Raw genomic sequence first — 24,896 nt, 5'->3', positions numbered from 1 at the left:
GCTGGGGGGTGACTCCTCTGTAGTCTATGGAGTAAACACTCGGGGGCTGTGGGATGCTGGGAGTGACTCCTCTGTAGTCTATGGAGTGAACACTCGGGGGGTCTGTGGGATGCTGGGGGGGTGACTCCTCTGTAGTCTGTGGAGTGAACACTCGGGGGCTCTGGGATGCTGGGGGGTGACTCCTCTGTAGTCTGTGGAGTGAACCCTCGGGGTCTGTGGGATGCTGGGGGGTGACTCCTCTGTAGTCTATGGAGTGAACACTCCTGGGGGGGCTGTGGGATGCTGGGGTGACTCCTCTGTAGTCTATGGAGTGATCACTCCTGGGGGGGCTGTGGGATGCTGGGGTGACTCCTCTGTAGTCTATGGAGTGAACACTCGGGGGGCTGTGGGATGCTGGGGGGTGACTCCTCTATAGTCTATCGAGTGAACACTCGGGGGCTGTGGGATGCTGGGGGTGACTCCCCTGTAGTCTATGGAGTGAACACTCGGGGGCTGTGGGATGCTGGGGGGGTGACTCCTCTGTAGTCTGTGGAGTGAACACTCCTGGGGGGGCTGGGGATGCTGGGGTGACTCCTCTGTAGTCTATGGAGTGAACACTCGGGGCTGTGGGATGCTGGGGTGACTCCTCTGTAGTCTATGGAGTGAACACTCTGGGGGTCTGTGGGATACTGGGGGGGTGACTCCTCTGTAGTCTATGGAGTGAACACTCGGGGGAGGGACTCCTCTGTAGTCTATGGAGTGAACACTCCTGGGGGGGCTGTGGGATGCTGGGGGGTGACTCCTTTGTAGTCTATGGAGTGAACACTCCTGGGGGGTCTGTGGGATGCTGGGGGTGACTCCTCTGTAGTCTATGGAGTGAACACTCGGGGGCTGTGGGATGCTGGGGGGTGACTCCTCTGTAGTCTGTGGAGTGAACACTCCTGGGGGGGCTGTGGGATGCTGGGGTGACTCCTATGTAGTCTATGGAGTGAACACTCCTGGGGGGGCTGTGGGATGCTGGGGTGACTCCTCTGTAGTCTATGGAGTGAACACTTTGGGGGCTGAGGGATGCTGAGGGGGGTTTGACTCCTCTGTAGTCTATGGAGTGAACACTCGGGGCTGAGGGATGCTGGGGGGGGTTGACTCCTCTGTAGTCTATGGAGTGAACACTTGGGGGCTGTGGGATGCTGGGGTGACTCCTCTGTAGTCTATGGGGTGAACACTCGGGGCTGTGGGATGCTGGGGGTGACTCCTCTGTAGTCTATGGAGTGAACATTCTGGGGGTCTGGGGGATGCTGGGGTGACTCCTCTGTAGTCTATGGAGTGAACACTCGGGAGGGCTGTGGGATGCTGGGAGTGACTCCTCTGTAGTATGTGGAGTGAGCACTCTGGGGGGGCTGTGGGATGCTGGGGGTGACTCCTCTGTAGTCTGTGGAGTGAACACTATGGGGGTCTGTGGGATGCTGGGGGTGACTCCTCTGTGGTCTATGGAGTGAGCACTCTGGGGGTCTGTGGGATGCTGGGGGTGACTCCTCTGTAGTCTATGGAGTGAACCCTCGGGGGTCTGTGGGATGCTGGGGGTGACTCCTCTGCAGTCTATGGAGTGAACCCTCGGGGGTCTGTGGGATGCTGGGGGGTGACTCCTCTGTAGTCTATGGAGTAAACACTCGGGGGCTGTGGGATGCTGGGAGTGACTCCTCTGTAGTCTATGGAGTGAACACTCGGGGGGTCTGTGGGATGCTGGGTGGGTGACTCCTCTGTAGTCTGTGGAGTGAACACTCGGGGGCTCTGGGATGCTGGGGGGTGACTCCTCTGTAGTCTGTGGAGTGAACACTCGGGGTCTGTGGGATGCTGGGGGTGACTCCTCTGTAGTCTATGGAGTGAACACTCGGGGGCTCTGGGATGCTGGGGGGGTGACTCCTCTGTAGTCTATGGAGTGAACACTCGGGGGCTGTGGGATGCTGGGGGTGACTTCTCTGTAGTCTGTGGAGTGAACACTCGGGGGGCTGTGGGATGTTGAGGGTGACTCCTCTGTAGTCTATGGAGTGAACACTCGGGGGGCTGTGGGATGCTGGGGGGTGACTCCTCTGTAGTCTGTGGAGTGAACACTCGGGGGTCTGTGGGATGCTGGGGGGTGACTCCTCTGTAGTCTGTGGAGTGAACACTCGGGGCTGTGGGATGCTGGGGGGTGACTCCTCTGTAGTCTATGGAGTGAACACTCGGGGCTGTGGGATGTTGAGGGTGACTCCTCTGTAGTCTATGGAGTGAACACTCGGGGGTCTGTGGAATGTTGGGGTTGACTCCTCTGTAGTCTATGGAGTGAACACTCGGGGGGCTGTGGGATGCTGGGGGGTGACTCCTCTGTAGTCTGTGGAGTGAACACTCGGGGGGCTGTGGGATGCTGGGGGGCGACTCCTCTGTAGTCTATGGAGTGAACACTCCTGGGGGGGGCTGTGGGATGCTGGGGGTCACTCCTCTGTAGTATATGGAGTGAGCACTCGGGGGTTGTGGGATGCTGGGGGTGACTCCTTTGTAGTCTATGGAGTGAACACTCGGGGGCTGTGGGATGCTGTGGGTGACTCCCCTGTAGTCTGTGGAGTGAACACTCCTGGGGGGGGCTGTGGGATGCTGGGGTGACTCCTCTGTAGTCTAGGGAGTGAACACTCGAGGGCTGTGGGATGCTGGGGGGTGACTCCTCTGTAGTCTGTGGAGTGAACACTCCTGGGGGGGCTGTGGGATGCTGGGGGTGACTCCTCTGTAGTCTATGGAGTGAACACTCGGGGGCTGTGGGATGCTGGGGGGTGACTCCTCTGTAGTCTGTGGAGTGAACACTCCTGGGGGGGGACTCCTCTGTAGTCTGTGGAGTGAACACTCGGGGCTGTGGGATGCTGGGGGTGACTCCTCTGTAGTCTGTGGAGTGAACACTATGGGGGTCTGTGGGATGCTGGGGGGTGACTCCTCTGTAGTCTATGGAGTGAACACTCCTGTGGGGGCTGTGGGATGCTGGGGTGACTCCTCTGTGGTCTATGGAGTGAACCCTCGGGGGTCTGTGGGATGCTGGGGGTGACTCCTCTGTAGTCTGTGGAGTGAACACTAGGGGGCTCTGGGATGCTGGGGAGTGACTCCTCTGTAGTCTATGGAGTGAACACTCGGGGGCTGTGGGATGCTGGGAGTGACTCCTCTGTAGTCTGTGGAGTGAACACTATGGGGGTCTGTGGGATGCTGGGGGGTGACTCCTCTGTAGTCTATGGAGTGAACACTCCTGTGGGGGCTGTGGGATGCTGGGGTGACTCCTCTGTGGTCTATGCAGTGAACACTCGGGGGTGTGTGGGATGCTGGGGGGGTGACTCCCCTGTAGTCTGTGGAGTGAACACTCGGGGGCTCTGGGATGCTGGGAGGGTGACTCCTCTGTAGTCTATGGAGTGAACACTTGGGGGCTCTGGGATGCTGGGGGGGTGACTCCTCTGTAGTCTATGGAGTGAACACTTGGGGGCTCTGGGATGCTGGGGGGGTGACTCCTCTGTAGTCTATGGAGTGAACACTCAGGGGGGTCTGTGGGATGCTGGGGGTGACTCCTCTGTAGTCTATGGAGTGAACACTCGGGGGCTCTGGGATGCTGGGGGGTGACTCCTCTGTAGTCTGTGGAGTGAACACTCGGGGGTCTGTGGGATGCTGGGGGTGACTCCTCTGTAGTCTGTGGAGTGAACACTCAGGGGGCTGTGGGATGCTGGGGGTGACTCCTCTGTAGTCTACGGAGTGAACACTCAGGGGTCTGTGGGATGTTGGGGGTGACTCCTCTGTAGTCTATGGAGTGAACACTCGGGGGTCTGTGGGATGTTGGGGTTGACTCCTCTGTAGTCTATGGAGTGAACACTCGGGGGCTGTGGGATGCTGGGGGGTGACTCGTCTATGGAGTGAACACTCGGGTGGCTGTGGGATGCTGGGGGGTGACTCCTCTGTAGTCTATGGAGTGAACACTCGGGGGCTGTGGGATGCTGGGAGTGACTCCTCTGTAGTCTATGGAGTGAACACTCGGGGGGTCTGTGGGATGCTGGGGGGGTGACTCCTCTGTAGTCTGTGGAGTGAACACTCGGGGGCTCTAGGATGCTGGGGGGGTGACTCCTCTGTAGTCTATGGAGTGAACACTCGGGGGCTCTGGGATGCTGGGGGGGTGACTCCTCTGTAGTCTATGGAGTGAACACTTGGGGGCTCTGGGATGCTGGGGGGGTGACTCCTCTGTAGTCTATGGAGTGAACACTCGGGGGCTCTGGGATGCTGGGGGGTGACTCCTCTGTAGTCTGTGGAGTGAACACTCGGGGGGTCTGTGGGATGCTGGGGGTGACTCCTCTGTAGTCTATGGAGTGAACCCTCGGGGGTCTGTGGGATGCTGGGGGGTGACTCCTCTGTAGTCTGTGGAGTGAACACTATGGGGGTCTGCGGGATGCTGGGGGTGACTCCTCTGTAGTCTATGGAGTGAGCACTCTGGGGGTCTGTGGGATGCTGGGGGTGACTCCTCTGTAGTCTATGGAGTGAACCCTCGGGGTCTGTTGGATGCTGGGGGTGACTCCTCTGTAGTCTATGGAGTGAACCCTCTGGGGTCTGTGGGATGCTGGGGGGTGACTCCTCTGTAGTCTATGGAGTGAACACTCGGGGGCTGTGGGATGCTGGGAGTGACTCCTCTGTAGTCTATGGAGTGAACACTCGGGGGTGTGTGGGATGCTGGGGGGGTGACTCCCCTGTAGTCTGTGGAGTGAACACTCGGGGGCTCTGGGATGCTGGGAGGGTGACTCCTCTGTAGTCTATGGAGTGAACACTTGGGGGCTCTGGGATGCTGGGGGGGTGACTCCTCTGTAGTCTATGGAGTGAACACTTGGGGGCTCTGGGATGCTGGGGGGGTGACTCCTCTGTAGTCTATGGAGTGAACACTCAGGGGGGTCTGTGGGATGCTGGGGGTGACTCCTCTGCAGTCTATGGAGTGAACACTCGGGGGCTCTGGGATGCTGGGGGGTGACTCCTCTGTAGTCTGTGGAGTGAACACTCGGGGGTCTGTGGGATGCTGGGGGTGACTCCTCTGTAGTCTATGGAGTGAACACTCGGGGGCTCTGGGATGCTGGGGGGGTGACTCCTCTGTAGTCTATGGAGTGAACACTCGGGGGCTGTGGGTGACTCCTCTGTAGTCTGTGGAGTGAACACTCAGGGGGCTGTGGGATGCTGGGGGGTGACTCCTCTGTAGTCTATGGAGTGAACACTCGGGGGTCTGTGGGATGTTGGGGGTGACTCCTCTGTAGTCTATGGAGTGAACACTCGGGGGTCTGTGGGATGTTGGGGTTGACTCCTCTGTAGTCTATGCAGTGAACACTCGGGGGGCTGTGGGATGCTGGGGGGTGACTCGTCTATGGAGTGAACACTCAGGTGGCTGTGGGATGCTGGGGGGTGACTCCTCTGTAATCTATGGAGTGAACACTCCTGGGGGGGCTGTGGGATGCTGGGGGTGACTCCTCTGTAGTATATGGAGTGAGCACTCGGGGGGCTGTGGGATGCTGGGGGTGACTCCTTTGTAGTCTATGGAGTGAACACTCGGGGGCTGTGGGATGCTGGGGGTGACTCCCCTGTAGTCTGTGGAGTGAACACTCCTGGGGGGGCTGTGGGATGCTGGGGGTGACTCCTCTGTAGTCTATGGAGTGAACACTCGGGGGCTGTGGGATACTGGGGGGTGACTCCTCTGTGGAGTGAACACTCCTGGGGGGGGCTGTGGGATGCTGGGGGGTGACTCCTCTGTAGTCTGTGGAGTGAACACTCGGGGCTGTGGGATGCTGGGGGTGACTCCTCTGTAGTCTGTGGAGTGAACACTATGGGGGTCTGTGGGATGCTGGGGGTGACTCCTTTGTAGTCTATGTAGTGAACACTCCTGGGGGGGCTGTGGGATGCTGGGGGGGTGACTCCTCTGTAGTCTGTAGAGTGAACACTCCTGGGGGGGCTGTGGGATGCTGGGGGTGACTCCTCTGTAGTCTGTGGAGTGAACACTCCTGGGGGGGCTGTGGGATGCTGGGGGTGACTCCTCTGTGGTCTATGGGGTGAACACTCGGGGCTGTGGGATGCTGGGGGTGACTCCTCTGTAGTCTATGGAGTGAACATTCTGGGGGTCTGGGGGATGCTGGGGTGACTCCTCTGTAGTCTATGGAGTGAACACTCGGGAGGGCTGTGGGATGCTGGGAGTGACTCCTCTGTAGTCTGTGGAGTGAGCACTCTGGGGGGGCTGTGGGATGCTGAGGGGGGTTTGACTCCTCTGTAGTCTATGGAGTGAACACTCGGGGGATGTGGGATGCTGGGGTGACTCCTCTGTAGTCTATGGGGTGAACACTCGGGGCTGTGGGATGCTGGGGGTGACTCCTCTTTAGTCTATGGAGTGAACATTCTGGGGGATGCTGGGGTGACTCCTCTGTAGTCTATGGAGTGAACACTCGGGAGGGCTGTGGGATGCTGGGAGTGACTCCTCTGTAGTCTGTGGAGTGAGCACTCTGGGGGGGCTGGGGGATGCTGGGGGTGACTCCTCTGTAGTCTGTGGAGTGAACACTATGGGGGTCTGTGGGATGCTGGGGGTGACTCCTCTGTAGTCTATGGAGTGAGCACTCTGGGGGTCTGTGGGATGCTGGGGGTGACTCCTCTGTAGTCTATGGAGTGAACCCTCGGGGGTCTGTGGGATGCTGGGGGTGACTCCTCTGTAGTCTATGGAGTGAACCCTCTGGGGTCTGTGGGATGCTGGGGGGGTGACTCCTCTGTAGTCTATGGAGTGAACACTCGGGGGCTGTGGGATGCTGGGGGGGTGACTCCTCTGTAGTCTATGGAGTGAACACTCGGGGGGGTCTGTGGGATGCTGGGGGGGTGACTCCTCTGTAGTCTGTGGAGTGAACACTCGGGGGCTCTGGGATGCTGGGGGGTGACTCCTCTGTAGTCTGTGGAGTGAACACTCGGGGGCTCTGGGATGCTGGGGGGTGACTCCTCTGTAGTCTATGGAGTGAACACTCGGGGGCTCTGGGATGCTGGGGGGGTGACTCCTCTGTAGTCTATGGAGTGAACACTCGGGGGCTCTGGGATGCTGGGGGGTGACTCCTCTGTAGTCTGTGGAGTGAACACTCGGGGGGTCTGTGGGATGCTGGGGGTGACTCCTCTGTAGTCTATGGAGTGAACACTCGGGGGCTGTGGGATGCTGGGGGTGACTTCTCTGTAGTCTGTGGAGTGAACACTCGGGGCTGTGGGATGCTGGAGGGGTGACTCCTCTGTAGTCTATGGAGTGAACACTCGGGGGTCTGTGGGATGTTGAGGGTGACTCCTCTGTAGTCTATGGAGTGAACACTCGGGGGTCTGTGGGATGTTGGGGTTGACTCCTCTGTAGTCTATGGAGTGAACACTCGGGGGGCTGTGGGATGCTGGGGGGTGACTCCTCTGTAGTCTGTGGAGTTAACACTCGGGGGGCTGTGGGATGCTGGGGGGTGACTCCTCTGTAGTCTATGGAGTGAACACTCGGGGGCTGTGGGATGCAGGGGGTCACTCCTCTGTAGTATATGGAGTGAGCACTCGGGGGCTGTGGGATGCTGGGGGTGACTCCTTTGTAGTCTATGGAGTGAACACTCGGGGGCTGTGGGATGCTGTGGGTGACTCCCCTGTAGTCTGTGGAGTGAACACTCCTGGGGGGGCTGTGGGATGCTGGGGTGACTCCTCTGTAGTCTAGGGAGTGAACACTCGAGGGCTGTGGGATGCTGGGGGGTGACTCCTCTGTAGTCTGTGGAGTGAACACTCCTGGGGGGGCTGTGGGATGCTGGGGGTGACTCCTCTGTAGTCTATGGAGTGAACACTCGGGGGCTGTGGGATGCTGGGGGGTGACTCCTCTGTAGTCTGTGGAGTGAACACTCCTGGGGGGGGGTCTCCTCTGTAGTCTGTGGAGTGAACACTCGGGGCTGTGGGATGCTGGGGGTGACTCCTCTGTAGTCTGTGGAGTGAACACTATGGGGGTCTGTGGGATGCTGGGGGTGACTCCTCTGTAGTCTATGGCGTGAACACTCCTGGGGGAGCTGTGGGATGCTGGGGGGTGACTCCTCTGTAGTCTGTGGAGTGAACACTCCTGGGGGGGCTGTGGGATGCTGGGGGTGACTCCTCTGTAGTCTGTGGAGTGAACACTCCTGGGGGGGCTGGGGGATGCTGGGGGTGACTCCTCTGTAGTCTATGGAGTGAACACTCGGGGGCTGTGGGATGCTGGGAGTGACTCCTCTGTAGTCTGTGGAGTGAACACTCGGGGGCTGTGGGATGCTGGGGGGTGACTCCTCTGTAGTCTATGGAGTGAACACTCCTGTGGGGGCTGTGGGATGCTGGGGTGACTCCTCTGTGGTCTATGGAGTGAACACTCGGGGGCTGTGGGATGCTGGGAGTGACTCCTCTGTAGTCTATGGAGTGAACACTCGGGGGGGTCTGTGGGATGCTGGGGGGGTGACTCCTCTGTAGTCTGTGGAGTGAACACTCGGGGGCTCTGGGATGCTGGGGGGGTGACTCCTCTGTAGTCTGTGGAGTGAACACTAGGGGGGTCTGTGGGATGCTGGGGGTGACTCCTCTGTAGTCTATGGAGTGAACCCTCGGGGGTCTGTGGGATGCTGGGGGTGACTCCTCTGTAGTCTATGGAGTGAACACTATGGGGGTCTGTGGGATGCTGAGGGTGACTCCTCTGTAGTCTATGGAGTGAGCACTCTGGGGGTCTGTGGGATGCTGGGGGTGACTCCTCTGTAGTCTATGGAGTGAACACTCGGGGGGCTGTGGGATGCTGGGGGGTGACTCGTCTATGGAGTGAACCCTCTGGGGTCTGTGGGATGCTGGGGGGTGACTCCTCTGTAGTCTATGGAGTGAACACTCGGGGGCTGTGGGATGCTGGGAGTGACTCCTCTGTAGTCTATGGAGTGAGCACTCGGGGGGTGTGTGGGATGCTGGGGGGGTGACTCCTCTGTAGTCTGTGGAGTGAACACTCGGGGGCTCTGGGATGCTGGGGGGGGTGACTCCTCTGTAGTCTATGGAGTGAACACTCGGGGTCTGAGGGATGCTGGGGGTGACTCCCCTGTAGTCTGTGGAGTGAACACTCCTGGGGGGGCTGTGGGATGCTGGGGGTGACTCCTCTGTAGTCTATGGAGTGAACACTCGGGGGCTGTGGGATGCTGGGGGGTGACTCCTTTGTAGTCTATGGAGTGAACACTCCTGGGGGGTCTGTGGGATGCTGGGGGTGACTCCTCTGTAGTCTGTGGAGTGAACACTCCTGGGGGGTCTGTGGGATGCTAGGGGGTGACTCCTCTGTAGTCTGTGGAGTGAACACTCCTGGGGGGGCTGTGGGATGCTGGAGGTGACTCCTCTGTAGTCTATGGAGTGAACCCTCGGGGGTCTGTGGAATGCTGGGGTGACTCCTCTGTAGTCTAGGGAGTGAACACTCGAGGGCTGTGGGATGCTGGGGTGACTCGTCTGTGGAGTGAACACTCGGGGGCTGTGGGATGCTGGGGGTGACTCCTCTGTAGTCTATGGAGTGAACCCTCAGGGGTCTGTGGAATGCTGGGGTGACTCCTCTGTAGTCTAGGGAGTGAACACTCGAGGGCTGTGGGATGCTGGGGGGTGACTCCTCTGTAGTCTATGGAGTGAACACTCGGGGGCTCTGGGATGCTGGGGGGGTGACTCCTCTGTAGTCTGTGGAGTGAACACTCGGGGGTCTGTGGGATGCTGGGGGTGACTCCTCTGTAGTCTATGGAGTGAACACTCGGGGGGCTCTGGGATGCTGGGGGTGACTCCTCTGTAGTCTATGGAGTGAACACTCCTGGGGGGGCTGTGGGATGCTGGGGGTGACTCCTCTGTAGTCTGTGGAGTGAACACTCGAGGGCTGTGGAATGCTGGGGGGTGACTCCTCTGTAGTCTGTGGAGTGAACACTCCTGGGGGGGCTGTGGGATGCTGGGGGGTGACTCCTCTGTAGTCTGTGGAGTGAACACTCCTGGGGGGGCTGTGGGATGCTGGGGGGTGACTCCTCTGTAGTCTGTGGAGTGAACACTCGGGGGCTGTGGGATGCTGGGGGGTGACTCCTCTGTAGTCTGTGGAGTGAACACTCCTGGGGGGGCTGTGGGATGCTGAGGGTGACTCCTTTGTAGTCTATGGAGTGAACACTCCTGGGGGGGCTGGGGATGCTGGGGTGACTCCTCTGTAGTCTGTGGAGTGAGCACTCGGGGGTCTGTGGGATGCTGGGGGGGGGTGACTCCTCTGTAGTCTGTGGAGTGAACACTCCTGGGGGGGCTGGGGGATGCTGGGGGGTGACTCCTCTGTAGTCTGTGGAGTGAACACTCCTGGGGGGGCTGTGGGATGCTGGGGGGTGACTCCTCTGTAGTCTGTGGAGTGAACACTCGGGGGCTGTGGGATGCTGGGGGGTGACTCCTCTGTAGTCTGTGGAGTGAACACTCCTGGGGGGGCTGTGGGATGCTGAGGGTGACTCCTTTGTAGTCTATGGAGTGAACACTCCTGGGGGGGCTGGGGATGCTGGGGTGACTCCTCTGTAGTCTGTGGAGTGAGCACTCGGGGGTCTGTGGGATGCTGGGGGGGGGGGGTGACTCCTCTGTAGTCTATGGAGTGAACACTCGGGGGCTCTGGGATGCTGGGGGTTGACTCCTCTGTAGTCTATGGAGTGAACACTCCTGGGGGGTCTGTGGGATGCTGGGGGTGACTCCTCTGTAGTCTATGGAGTGAACCCTCGGGGGCTGTGGGATGCTGGGGGTGACTCCCCTGTAGTCTGTGGAGTGAACACTCCTGGGGGGGCTGTGGGATGCTGGGGGGTGACTCCTCTGTAGTCTGTGGAGTGAACACTCGGGGCTGTGGGATGCTGGGGGGTGACTCCTCTGTAGTCTGGGGAGTGAACACTCCTGGGGGGGCTGTGGGATGCTGGGGGGTGACTCCTCTGTAGTCTGTGGAGTGAACACTCCTGGGGGGGCTGTGGGATGCTGGGGGTGACTCCTTTGTAGTCCATGGAGTGAACACTCCTGGGGGGGCTGTGGGATGCTGGGGGTGACTCCTCTGTAGTCTGTGGAGTGAACACTCGGGGGGTCTGTGGGATGCTGGGGGTGACTCCTCTGTAGTCTATGGAGTGAACCCTCGGGGGTCTGTGGGATGCTGGGGGGTGACTCCTCTGTAGTCTGTGGAGTGAACACTATGGGGGTCTGTGGGATGCTGGGGGTGACTCCTCTGTAGTCTATGGAGTGAGCACTCTGGGGGTCAGTGGGATGCTGGGAGTGACTCCTCTGTAGTCTGTGGAGTGAGCACTCTGGGGGGGCTGTGGGATGCTGAGGGGGGTTTGACTCCTCTGTAGTCTATGGAGTGAACACTCGGGGGCTGTGGGATGCTGGGGTGACTCCTCTGTAGTCTATGGGGTGAACACTCGGGGCTGTGGGATGCTGGGGGTGACTCCTCTTTAGTCTATGGAGTGAACATTCTGGGGGATGCTGGGGTGACTCCTCTGTAGTCTATGGAGTGAACACTCGGGAGGGCTGTGGGATGCTGGGAGTGACTCCTCTGTAGTCTGTGGAGTGAGCACTCTGGGGGGGCTGGGGGATGCTGGGGGTGACTCCTCTGTAGTCTGTGGAGTGAACACTATGGGGGTCTGTGGGATGCTGGGGGTGACTCCTCTGTAGTCTATGGAGTGAGCACTCTGGGGGTCTGTGGGATGCTGGGGGTGACTCCTCTGTAGTCTATGGAGTGAACCCTCGGGGGTCTGTGGGATGCTGGGGGTGACTCCTCTGTAGTCTATGGAGTGAACCCTCTGGGGTCTGTGGGATGCTGGGGGGGTGACTCCTCTGTAGTCTATGGAGTGAACACTCGGGGGCTGTGGGATGCTGGGAGTGACTCCTCTGTAGTCTATGGAGTGAACACTCGGGGGGGTCTGTGGGATGCTGGGGGGGTGACTCCTCTGTAGTCTGTGGAGTGAACACTCGGGGGCTCTGGGATGCTGGGGGGTGACTCCTCTGTAGTCTATGGAGTGAACACTCGGGGGCTCTGGGATGCTAGGGGGGTGACTCCTCTGTAGTCTATGGAGTGAACACTCGGGGGCTCTGGGATGCTGGGGGGTGACTCCTCTGTAGTCTGTGGAGTGAACACTCGGGGGGTCTGTGGGATGCTGGGGGTGACTCCTCTGTAGTCTATGGAGTGAACACTCGGGGGCTGTGGGATGCTGGGGGTGACTTCTCTGTAGTCTGTGGAGTGAACACTCGGGGCTGTGGGATGCTGGAGGGGTGACTCCTCTGTAGTCTATGGAGTGAACACTCGGGGGTCTGTGGGATGTTGAGGGTGACTCCTCTGTAGTCTATGGAGTGAACACTCGGGGGTCTGTGGGATGTTGGGGTTGACTCCTCTGTAGTCTATGGAGTGAACACTCGGGGGGCTGTGGGATGCTGGGGGGTGACTCCTCTGTAGTCTGTGGAGTTAACACTCTGGGGGCTGTGGGATGCTGGGGGGTGACTCCTCTGTAGTCTATGGAGTGAACACTCGGGGGCTGTGGGATGCAGGGGGTCACTCCTCTGTAGTATATGGAGTGAGCACTCGGGGGCTGTGGGATGCTGGGGGTGACTCCTTTGTAGTCTATGGAGTGAACACTCGGGGGCTGTGGGATGCTGTGGGTGACTCCCCTGTAGTCTGTGGAGTGAACACTCCTGGGGGGGGCTGTGGGATGCTGGGGTGACTCCTCTGTAGTCTAGGGAGTGAACACTCGAGGGCTGTGGGATGCTGGGGGGTGACTCCTCTGTAGTCTGTGGAGTGAACACTCCTGGGGGGGCTGTGGGATGCTGGGGGTGACTCCTCTGTAGTCTATGGAGTGAACACTCGGGGGCTGTGGGATGCTGGGGGGTGACTCCTCTGTAGTCTGTGGAGTGAACACTCCTGGGGGGGGGACTCCTCTGTAGTCTGTGGAGTGAACACTCGGGGCTGTGGGATGCTGGGGGTGACTCCTCTGTAGTCTGTGGAGTGAACACTATGGGGGTCTGTGGGATGCTGGGGGTGACTCCTCTGTAGTCTATGGCGTGAACACTCCTGGGGGAGCTGTGGGATGCTGGGGGGTGACTCCTCTGTAGTCTGTGGAGTGAACACTCCTGGGGGGGCTGTGGGATGCTGGGGGTGACTCCTCTGTAGTCTGTGGAGTGAACACTCCTGGGGGGGCTGGGGGATGCTGGGGGTGACTCCTCTGTAGTCTATGGAGTGAACACTCGGGGGCTGTGGGATGCTGGGAGTGACTCCTCTGTAGTCTGTGGAGTGAACACTCGGGGGCTGTGGGATGCTGGGGGGTGACTCCTCTGTAGTCTATGGAGTGAACACTCCTGTGGGGGCTGTGGGATGCTGGGGTGACTCCTCTGTGGTCTATGGAGTGAACACTCGGGGGCTGTGGGATGCTGGGAGTGACTCCTCTGTAGTCTATGGAGTGAACACTCGGGGGGGTCTGTGGGATGCTGGGGGGGTGACTCCTCTGTAGTCTGTGGAGTGAACACTCGGGGGCTCTGGGATGCTGGGGGGGTGACTCCTCTGTAGTCTGTGGAGTGAACACTAGGGGGGTCTGTGGGATGCTGGGGGTGACTCCTCTGTAGTCTATGGAGTGAACCCTCGGGGGTCTGTGGGATGCTGGGGGTGACTCCTCTGTAGTCTATGGAGTGAACACTATGGGGGTCTGTGGGATGCTGAGGGTGACTCCTCTGTAGTCTATGGAGTGAGCACTCTGGGGGTCTGTGGGATGCTGGGGGTGACTCCTCTGTAGTCTATGGAGTGAACACTCGGGGGGCTGTGGGATGCTGGGGGGTGACTCGTCTATGGAGTGAACCCTCTGGGGTCTGTGGGATGCTGGGGGGTGACTCCTCTGTAGTCTATGGAGTGAACACTCGGGGGCTGTGGGATGCTGGGAGTGACTCCTCTGTAGTCTATGGAGTGAGCACTCGGGGGGTGTGTGGGATGCTGGGGGGGTGACTCCTCTGTAGTCTGTGGAGTGAACACTCGGGGGCTCTGGGATGCTGGGGGGGTGACTCCTCTGTAGTCTATGGAGTGAACACTTGGGGGCTCTGGGATGCTGGGGGGGTGACTCCTCTGTAGTCTATGGAGTGAACACTTGGGGGCTCTGGGATGCTGGGGGGGTGACTCCTCTGTAGTCTATGGAGTGAACACTCGGGGGGGTCTGTGGGATGCTGGGGGTGACTCCTCTGTAGTCTATGGAGTGAACACTCGGGGGCTCTGGGATGCTGGGGGGTGACTCCTCTGTAGTCTGTGGAGTGAACACTCTGGGGTCTGTGGGATGCTGGGGGTGACTCCTCTGTAGTCTATGGAGTGAACACTCGGGGGCTCTGGGATGCTGGGGGGGTGACTCCTCTGTAGTCTATGGAGTGAACACTCGGGGGCTGTGGGATGCTGGGGGTGACTCCTCTGTAGTCTATGGAGTGAACCCTCGGGGGTCTGTGGGATGCTGGGGGGTGACTCCTCTGTGGTCTATGGAGTGAACCCTCGGGGGTCTGTGGGATGCTGGGGGTGACTCCTCTGTAGTCTATGGAGTGAACACTCGGGGGTCTGTGGGATGTTGGGGTTGACTCCTCTGTAGTCTATGGAGTGAACACTCGGGGGTCTGAGGGATGCTGGGGGTGACTCCCCTGTAGTCTGTGGAGTGAACACTCCTGGGGGGGCTGTGGGATGCTGGGGGTGACTCCTCTGTAGTCTATGGAGTGAACACTCGGGGGCTGTGGGATGCTGGGGGGTGACTCCTTTGTAGTCTATGGAGTGAACACTCCTGGGGGGTCTGTGGGATGCTGGGGGTGACTCCTCTGTAGTCTGTGGAGTGAACACTCCTGGGGGGTCTGTGGGATGCTGGGGGGTGACTCCTCTGTAGTCTGTGGAGTGAACACTCCTGGGGGGGCTGTGGGATGCTGGAGGTGACTCCTCTGTAGTCTATGGAGTGAACCCTCGGGGGTCTGTGGAATGCTGGGGTGACTCCTCTGTAGTCTAGGGAGTGAACACTCGAGGGCTGTGGGATGCTGGGGTGACTCGTCTGTGGAGTGAACACTCGGGGGCTGTGGGATGCTGGGGGTGACTCCTCTGTAGTCTATGGAGTGAACCCTCGGGGGTCTGTGGAATGCTGGGGTGACTCCTCTGTAGTCTAGGGAGTGAACACTCGAGGGCTGTGGGATGCTGGGGGGTGACTCCTCTGTAGTCTATGGAGTGAACACTCGGGGGCTCTGGGATGCTGGGGGGGTGACTCCTCTGTAGTCTGTGGAGTGAACACTCGGGGGTCTGTGGGATGCTGGGGGTGACTCCTCTGTAGTCTATGGAGTGAACACTCGGGGGGCTCTGGGATGCTGGGGGTGACTCCTCTGTAGTCTATGGAGTGAACACTCCTGGGGGGGCTGTGGGATGCTGGGGGTGACTCCTCTGTAGTCTGTGGAGTGAACACTCGAGGGCTGTGGAATGCTGGGGGGTGACTCCTCTGTAGTCTGTGGAGTGAACACTCCTGGGGGGGCTGTGGGATGCTGGGGGGTGACTCCTCTGTAGTCTGTGGAGTGAACACTCCTGGGGGGGCTGTGGGATGCTGGGGGGTGACTCCTCTGTAGTCTGTGGAGTGAACACTCGGGGGCTGTGGGATGCTGGGGGGTGACTCCTCTGTAGTCTGTGGAGTGAACACTCCTGGGGGGGCTGTGGGATGCTGAGGGTGACTCCTTTGTAGTCTATGGAGTGAACACTCCTGGGGGGGCTGGGGATGCTGGGGTGACTCCTCTGTAGTCTGTGGAGTGAGCACTCGGGGGTCTGTGGGATGCTGGGGGGGGGGGTGACTCCTCTGTAGTCTATGGAGTGAACACTCGGGGGCTCTGGGATGCTGGGGGTTGACTCCTCTGTAGTCTATGGAGTGAACACTCCTGGGGGGTCTGTGGGATGCTGGGGGTGACTCCTCTGTAGTCTATGGAGTGAACCCTCGGGGGCTGTGGGATGCTGGGGGTGACTCCCCTGTAGTCTGTGGAGTGAACACTCCTGGGGGGGCTGTGGGATGCTGGGGGGTGACTCCTCTGTAGTCTGTGGAGTGAACACTCGGGGCTGTGGGATGCTGGGGGGTGACTCCTCTGTAGTCTGGGGAGTGAACACTCCTGGGGGGGCTGTGGGATGCTGGGGGGTGACTCCTCTGTAGTCTGTGGAGTGAACACTCCTGGGGGGGCTGTGGGATGCTGGGGGTGACTCCTTTGTAGTCCATGGAGTGAACACTCCTGGGGGGGCTGTGGGATGCTGGGGGGTGACTCCTCTGTAGTCTGTGGAGTGAACACTCCTGGGGGGGCTGTGGGATGCTGGGGTGACTCCTCTGTAGTCTATGGAGTGAACACTCCTGGGGGGGCTGTGTTATACTGGGGGTGACTCCTCTGTAGTCTGTGGAGTGAACACTCCTGGGGGGGCTGTGGGATGCTGGGGGGTGACTCCTCTGTAGTCTATGGAGTGAACACTCCTGGGGGGGCTGGGGGATGCTGGGGGTCACTCCTCTGTAGTATATGGAGTGAGCACTCGGGGGCTGTGGGATGCTGGGGGTGACTCCTTTGTAGTCTATGGAGTGAACACTCGGGGGCTGTGGGATGCTGTGGGTGACTCCCCTGTAGTCTGTGGAGTGAACACTCCTGGGGGGGGGCTGTGGGATGCTGGGGTGACTCCTCTGTAGTCTAGGGAGTGAACACTCGAGGGCTGTGGGATGCTGGGGGGTGACTCCTCTGTAGTCTGTGGAGTGAACACTCCTGGGGGGGCTGTGGGATGCTGGGGGTGACTCCTCTGTAGTCTGTGGAGTGAACACTCCTGGGGGGGGGGGGGGGGACTCCTCTGTAGTCTGTGGAGTGAACACTATGGGGGTCTGTGGGATGCTGGGGTGACTCCTCTGTAGTATATGGAGTGAACACTCGGGGCTGTGGGATGCTGGGGGGTGACTCCTCTGTAGTCTGTGGAGTGAACACTCCTGGGGGGGCTGTGGGATGCTGGGGGGGTGACTCCTCTGTAGTCTGTGGAGTGAACACTCCTGGGGGGGCTGTGGGATGCTGGGGGGGTGACTCCTCTGTAGTCTGTGGAGTGAACACTCCTGGGGGGGCTGTGTTATACTGGGGGTGACTCCTCTGGAGTGAGCACTGGGGGGGGGGGGGTGAGTCCCTGATTTTCGGGGGGGGGGGCACAGAAGAGACCCCAGTGAAGTCTGTTTAATAAACTGTCTCTGAGGGGGTGTCAGGGATGGCTCCAGCCCCCTCCCCCCGGGGCTCTGTGCAGCAGCTGACGGGTCAGGAGGGCCCCCCCCCCAGGTCTCTGGTGCCCCCTCAAGCCCCCCGGGGGTACCTGAGCCGTTGGGCCCGATGATGGCCGTGAAGGTCCGGAAGGGCCCCACTATCTGGCGTCCTTTGTAGGACTTGAAGTTCTCGATTTCGATAAGCTTCAGGAAGCCCATGGTGGCGGCGGGGGGGGCACCGGGGGCGGCTCCGGTACTCCCGCGTTCACGGCTCCCGCTTCACGGATCAACTCACTGACAACTTCCGGCTTCAGTGCCACACTTCCGGCTCTTCCGAGCCTGATTTCCTGCTTCTCTGTGCCACACTTCCGGTTGAACTGTCAGTCTTGACCGCTGCTTGCCGTACTCTTCCAGTCTAGCATGGCCGCCGGAACGGCGTTATGAGCGAACGCTCCCCAAACGAAGATGGCCGCCGCAGTACGAACCAAGACTCCCCAAACGAAGATGGCCACTGCTGCCCTCAGAAGAGTGCGCTTCGGCTATTTACTACAAAAGACTCCCCAAACAAAGATGGCCACCGTGCGCGGAAGCATGCGCACTAGAGGCTCCCCGCAGCTTTGATTATGGAATAGACCAAGTACTCGGCGAGGTGGGCGGGAGGGGAGGACTGTGGAAGTGCTCCTGTTCCGCTGGGGGAGCTGATTCGGCAGGTCTCACGGGTTTCAAAGGGGGTAGGCGGGTGTTTCGGGGTAGTAGAGAGCAGTCCAGCAACCCCCCCACACATTTCCATTCTTGGTAGCACCCGCTGCTATGGTGACGGAACTAACACACTCAGCGGAGAGGACCGCGGGGTGCAGGTGAGAGAGGAGGAGAGAGGGAAGAGGAGAGGGAGGAGAGGAGGAGAGAAGGAGGAGGAGGGAGAGAGAGGAGGAGAGAGAGAGGGAAGAGGAGAGGGAGGAGAGGAGGAGAGAAGGAGGAGGAGGGAGAGAGAGGAGGAGAGAGAGAGGGGGAAGAGGAGAGGGAGGAGAGGAGGAGAGAAGGAGGAGAGAGAGGGGGGGAAGAGGAGAGGAGGAGAGAAGGAGGAGGAGGGAGAGAGAGGAGGAGAGAGAGAGGGAAGAGGAGAGGGAGGAGAGGAGGAGAGAAGGAGGAGAGAGAGGGGGGGAAGAGGAGAGGAGGAGAGAAGGAGGAGGAGGGAGAGAGAGGAGGAGAGAGAGAGGGAAGAGGAGAGGGAGGAGAGGAGGAGAGAAGGAGGAGAGAGAGGGGGGGAAGAGGAGAGGAGGAGAGAAGGAGGAGGAGGGAGAGAGAGGAGGAGAGAGAGAGGGAAGAGGAGAGGGAGGAGAGGAGGAGAGAAGGAGGAGAGAGAGGGGGGGAAGAGGAGAGGAGGAGAGAAGGAGGAGGAGGGAGAGAGAGGAGGAGAGAGAGAGGGAAGAGGAGAGGGAGGAGAGGAGGAGAGAAGGAGGAGGGAGGGAGAGGAGGAGAGAGAGAGGGGGAAGAGGAGAGGGAGGAGAGGAGGAGAGAAGGAGGAGGAGAAAGAGAGAGGGAGGAGGAGAGAGAGGAAGAGGAGGAGGAGGGAGAGCGGGAGAGAGAAGAGAGGGAGGGCGGACATGGAGTAGAGAGAAGGGAGCAAGAGGAGGAGAGAGGAGGAGAGAGGGAGGAAGAGGAGGAGAGAGGGAGGGAGGAAGAGGAAAGAGAGGGAAGAGGAAGAGAGAAGTAAGGGAGGAAGAGGAGGAGGGAGGGAGGGAGGAGAGGAAAGATAAGGGAGGAAGAGGAGGAGAGAAAGGGAGAGGGCGGAATAGGAGGAGAGAAAGGAAGAGGGTGGAAGAGGAGGAGAGAGAGAAGAGAGAGGAAGAGGAGGAGAGAGAAGTGAGGAGAGAGAGAGGAAGAGGGTGGAAGAGGATGAGAGAGAGAGGAAGAGAGGTGAAGACGGAGGAAGAGAGAGGAAGAGTAGTAGAGAGGGCGGGAAGGGAGAAAGAAGATGAGGAGAGGGAGATAAAGAGTGAGAGGAGAGAGGATGAAGAGAGAGAGAGAAGGAATAGAGAGAAATAGAAGGGAAGGAGAGAGAAGGAAAGAGAGCAGCACTGAGTTAAAGCGGAAGAGGGGGGAGAGAAGGTCTGTGCTTCCCTGTGAAGAGTCCAGGGCATGGGATTGAAGAGGAGGATAGAGGGATGGAAAGTGGGGCACAGAAGAGAAAGAGAAGTTAACATGTTGAGGTGAGGGAAGGCCATGGGCAGGGAGTGGAGAGGAGGAAGCAAGAGAGAGGGAAGAAGAGATGGGAGGGAGGGGGGCATGGGAGGGAGAGGGTGGTGGATAGAGTGAGCCTGAGGACAGAAGGGGCAGGGGGTGAAAGAGGATGGAGGTGGCAAGGTGATAGAGTAGAGGGGTGAGAGCAGGGCCAAGATTACAAGATGAAAGAAGAGGGCCACACTTTCACTGTGCCCCTGGCTCACTAGTGTCTGCTCTCTTTTCTCAGCACCTGGATCTTCGGTGCCTCTTCAAGGAGCCATCACTGTTCCTCAGTAGGAGTTCCTGCTCCAAGGCGGTGTAAGAGGTTTGTGGCTGTTTCTCTTACTTCTGGTTCTGTTTCGTGATTATTTGAAATATCTAGCCCAGATGACGGATGAACTCTAATGCAAAGAATGCCGAAGCCTCCGCTTTCTCTACTTTCAAGTAGCTTTGTCTTGCTTTCCCTATTCAAATGCTAATTACAACTGGCGGAAATGGGGAAGCGATTGCAAATGAAACAGCAGATGCTTTATGCAGGAAAAAGGTAACTTTATTAAAAGTACCCTCGCCTTAATATTTATATATTTATCAAAAATACAACTTCACCTTTTAATTGTATTTTAATAACTATTAAAAATACTTGTTTATTTTTTTTTAGCTTTTTCCTAACCGCAATTAGTAGTGTTCTATTTTGAAAGACAACTCAGTGTTTTTCTATAGGAGCCATGCCAGCATGCTATAGTGAAAATAACTTTTCAGGCTTTTTCACTGTAGGCACATGTTAAACATTGCATTTCTACATGTCCCAATTTTAAATACCATGCATCCTTCCTTATGGGCAATAAGGCCTGTGTATGGGTAGTTTATAAATATTAAAAGGAAATGTTTTGACCTGTCAAAAGAGGTAACATTTACGGGTTGACTTTGCATTTTAAAACTTCAACAGTCAGGCTACAAATGGAAGGCCTGCAGTCATGTTTGCACTGTCACTGTAGTGGGTGGGATAATGGGTGCTGCAGCTAATGAGGGGGCATTTAAAGTATAAGCCCTGAGTATCCCTTGTACCATACACTAGGGACATATTACTCAGGTACATATGCCAGTTAGGGGTATGCCAAGTTAACTGTGTTGAAAGGGAGGGCTTAGATAACTTTGGCTCGTGGCAAAGGCCGTCACAGAGCACCAGTATCTTTGGCACACACAGGCCTGGTGAACCACAAACACACAACTTATAACTCCACCACCCAAGCCACAGAAATATTGTGTTATCAGTCCCCTCATTATAAACCCAAGAGATGGACAAGAAAGTCTTATTCAGAGAGCCCACAGACTGGCATGATACAATGTCCATCATAAGCTGTACTAAAACCAATCATTTAAAGTAATATAGACAATCTCAGTTCTTCTGGCACTGATCAACACCAGTTTCACGGTCACAGCCAACTCTCTGTCTACCACTGCTTCATCCTCTGCATTTCTCTGACACGTCTCCGATCTGTTCCAGCTTCCCAGGATGCTGTTTCCAACATTTACATCTTCCCCAGGCACTGCTGTCAGTACCTGCTTCTTCTCAGACACTGCTTCTTAGGCACTGCTTCCAGCACTCACTGCTTCCCAGGAACTGCTTCTCAGTCACTGCAGCCATTACTTGTAGCTTCCGCACGCACTGCTGCCAATACTTGCTACTTCTCAGGCACTGCCTCCAGCACTTGCTGCTTCTCAGGCACTGCAGCCAGTACTTGTAGCTTCCGCACGCACTGGTTCCAGCACTTGCTTCTTCTCCAGCACTGCTTCCAACACTTGCAGCCCCCTGACCCTACTCCCAGAACGTGCAGGTTCCCCAGGCAGAGCTCCCACCACTTCAAAGCCCCAACGCTGCACTTGCAGCTTGCTTCCCCCGTGTTCCCTCCACTATTTGCAGCTTCCCCAGACAATTCTTTTAGTGCTCAGAGCTTCCCAGATGCTGCTCCCAGCACTTACATCTCATCTGACACTGCTGTGAGAAAAGCCTCTTTTGTCATGGTTAGCCACCACTTTTCACCTGGTATTTGATGTAGTTTCAAAATTGTTAGTGCCCAGGGCACCTGGTAACCAGGTTCCCTGGGCCAGATCTCTTTCCCTAAAACTGTTGTGATGCACTGGCACAGTTGGCAACACCTTTAGCTGCCCCTGTAAGTCCCTAGTAAATGGCACTTAGGTACCCAGGGCGTGGGGTACTAAGGGTAGACCCCTAAGGACAGCAGCACATATTGTGCCACCCTCTAGGGCCATGCATCCAGAAGCATCCAGCACTGTCATTGCAGGCTGAGTGTTCTGATGCAATCCTAATAGACAAACTCGACGTGGCACACAGCCCCTGTGCCCTGTTCACCACACACTGCATGCACTATAGGTAAGCCGCCCCTCTGGTAGGCCTTCCAGCCCTAAGCAGGGTACACTATAATGTATGTGTGGGCATAGTTGCATGAGCAATATGCCCCTACTGTGTCCTTGCCAAACCTTGGACATACTAAGTGAACAGGGCAGCCATATTAATACATGTCCTGGACACTGGTCAGTATGAGTTTCACAGCTACATGATGGCTACTCTGAACAGTGGTGTGTTTGGTCTCAAACAACTCAGAATGATAAATCCAAACTGGTACCAGTACTGGATTTATTACAAAATATACCCAGGGGTCACCTTAGAGGTGCACCCTGCAAAAGCTAACTACCCTGGCATGGGCAATCACAACCAGCCTGCCACCACCAGACAAGATTCTGGAACCCTGGGGTGAGAGATCCTTCTCTCTGGGTCCCAGAACGAAGCCCTTCCTCCCTCAGGAATGTTCACTGCCCTGCTGGCGCACTTCAAAGGGCTTACCGCCCTTGAAACGCGACCCCTACGCATGTTGCTAGCAGCAGATGGCCACCTCTATTGGAAACCCCCACTTTTGGCGGGAGCAACGGCAGAAAGCCACACAAAGGACAGGAGGAGTGGTCAACCCCAGCTTGCATGCAAGGCGACCTCTCCAATTTCCCTCCATCTTGGATGGAAGGAAAATAGCCAATTAGGTGTAGAGCAGTGACCCCTGCCCACCGGAAGTGGTCACTTGGTGGGTGCAGCCACCCTAAGGTATATGACCTTTTGGTCACTACTAGGTACTGCCCTAAATACAGTAATTAGTGGGCATCACTAGACCAAGAAATTAGATTCTAAGGGCAAAAGAAGACCAGCAACAAAGAAGGCCCAAGGTTCAAGAACTGCATTCCTGCTGCACAAAGAAAAGGCCCCAAACCCTGCCTGTCGCACCCAGGACTCGACAACCCCCGCTGAGGGGTTGCTTGGACACTGGACAGACTCTACAAACTCCCAGAGGACTTCCACTCTTTGAAAATTGCCAAAGATCTCCCTCCAGAGTGAAGTCTTCTCTCTCCTGCAACTCAAGACCAAAGACCCAGTGAAGGCCACTTCACTGACTGACTGTTGACCAAGGAACCGGACATCACATCCAGACCAAACTCCACTCGATGGACCGTGAGGACAAAACCTGCAAGTGTGTCAAGCTTTGTGGCACTGCGCCTTCCAGTGGCCAAACCATGCAATAGCCCTAGGTACTGGTCACCTCACAATGGACACCAAGAAGGACAGTCTGTACCGGACTGTAAAAGGACCAGGGGGAAGCTCCATTTGAGGGACTTTCAGAAACTACCAGGAACTCCCATCAGAGTGCCCCTGCTGACCTGCAAGCGACCCTCAAAGAGACCTACCTTCTGCTTCCACAGGCACCTTTGTGCACAGCTCCTGGCTCACAGATTTGCTCTGCACCTGGCCGCCCTGTGCACTGCAACAAATAACCAGTTGTGCCCTAAGGGTCCCTCCCCCTAGCGACCTTGACACTCCAAGGAGACCCACCAGACTTACCTTTAAGTCCACCTGTGCAGTGCTTTTCCAAGTGGTCCCCGGCAGTGGCCTGGCACCAGCTCCAATGATTTTCTGCAGCTGCTCCCGCCAAAACCAGCAGCCACCTGAACTTCTCCAGCTGGTCTGTAGTGCCCACCGATGACCACGGCATACCCGCAAAAGGAGACATTGGTAAACGCATTGACTGATTTTTCTCACCAGAACTCACTTCCAAGGACCCAGGAACTGGATTGGCACCACTTGGCAAGTCAGGGTCCTCAGCAGGAGTACCCAGGTGTTGACAGGTGAAGTCTTTGATGTCCCTGAAACGTCTAAACAGGAGGCAAGCTCAGTCCAAGCCCTTGGGGAAACTTCACAAGCAGGATTTCAGAAAGCAAAGTCCAGTTCTTTCCCTCCTAAGGTAGAAGCAGTAGCAGTCCAGCACAGTAAAGCAACTGGCAGGTCCTCCTCAAGCATCAAGCTCTTCTCCTTGGCAGAGATCCCTCTCAATCCAGAAGTAATCTGAAAATCTGGGGTTTTGGGTCCACTACTTAAACTTATTTCTGCTTTGAAGTAGGCACACTTCAAAGGAAAGTCTCAGTTGTTCACACGATCCTGCCTTGCCCAGGCTTGGCCCCAGACGCACAACAGAGGGTTGGAGACTCCATTGTGTGAGGACAGGCACAGCCCTTTCAGATGTAAGTGTCAGCTCCTCCCTCCCCACTCTAGCCCAGGAGACTCATCAGAATATGCAGGACACTCCTCAGCTCCCTTTGTGTCACTGTCTTGAGGGAATTGACAAGCAGCCCAACTGTCAGTCTGACCCAGATGTGGATTCCACAGGCAGGCAAAGGCACAGAATGGTTAAGCAAGAAAATTTCACTTTCTAAAAGTGGAATTTTCAAACAGACAATTTAAAAAACAACTCTACTAAAAGATGTCTTTTTGTGAGTCCAGAGACCCAAAACTCCATATGTCTATCTGCTCCCAATGTGAAACTACACTTAAAAGACATTTAAAGGCAGCTCCCATGTTAACTTATGGGAGAGATAAGCCTTGCAATAGTGAAACCCGAATTTAGCAGTATTTCACAATCAGGACATGTAAAACACACCATTACATCCCCTACCTTTTAATTACACTGTACCCTGCCCATGGGACTAGCTAGGGCCTACTTTTGGGGTGACACATGTAATAAAAGAGAAGGTTTGGGCCTGGCATGTGGGTACACTTGCCAGGTCGAACTGTTTAAAACTAAACACACAGGCACTGCAGTGGCAGGTCTGAGAAATGTTTACCGGGCTACTCATGTGGATGGCACAATCAGTGTTGGAGGCCCATTAGTAGCATTTGATTTTCAAGCCCTGGGCACACATAGTACACTTTACTAGGGACTTACCAGTAAATCAAATATGCCAATCATGGACAAACTAATCACAATTTAGACAGAGAGCATATGCACGTTAGCACTGGTTAGCAGTGGTAAAGTGCCCACAGTCCTAAAGCCAACAAAAAAAGTCAGAAAAAATAGGAGAAAAGAGGCAAACAGTTTA

The 24,896-nt window shown here is 57.2% G+C and overlaps 2 protein-coding genes across 4 annotated transcripts in view; one reads left to right on the top strand and one right to left on the bottom strand.

Annotated features, from left to right (window-relative positions):
• Positions 1-17,558, bottom strand: part of SMC1A (structural maintenance of chromosomes 1A) — a 205,068-nt gene extending 187,510 nt beyond the window's left edge. The window contains exon 1 of the mRNA XM_069209287.1: positions 17,348-17,558. Coding sequence (XP_069065388.1) covers positions 17,348-17,456 — 109 coding nt within the window. The 5' untranslated portion in view covers positions 17,457-17,558. The remainder of the gene's footprint in view (positions 1-17,347) is intronic.
• Positions 17,559-17,956: 398 nt separating this feature from the next.
• The window catches only part of LOC138260861 (RIB43A-like with coiled-coils protein 2), a 66,259-nt gene continuing 59,319 nt past the window's right edge, over positions 17,957-24,896 (top strand). For 2 of the 3 annotated variants that reach the window (XM_069209290.1, XM_069209288.1), the window contains exons 1-2: positions 17,957-18,094; positions 19,708-19,785. The gene's annotated coding sequence lies outside the window, so the exon portion shown is untranslated. Of the gene's footprint in view, positions 18,095-19,327; positions 19,347-19,707; positions 19,786-24,896 lie in introns of those variants that run through there. The other variant, XM_069209289.1, reaches the window with a different exon arrangement.

The sequence above is a fragment of the Pleurodeles waltl genome, chromosome 10 (assembly GCF_031143425.1).
Source record: "Pleurodeles waltl isolate 20211129_DDA chromosome 10, aPleWal1.hap1.20221129, whole genome shotgun sequence".
Classification (NCBI taxonomy): Eukaryota; Metazoa; Chordata; class Amphibia; order Caudata; family Salamandridae; genus Pleurodeles; species Pleurodeles waltl.
Note: the sequence above shows the minus strand (reverse complement) of the source record. Positions and strands in the feature narration are given on the sequence as shown.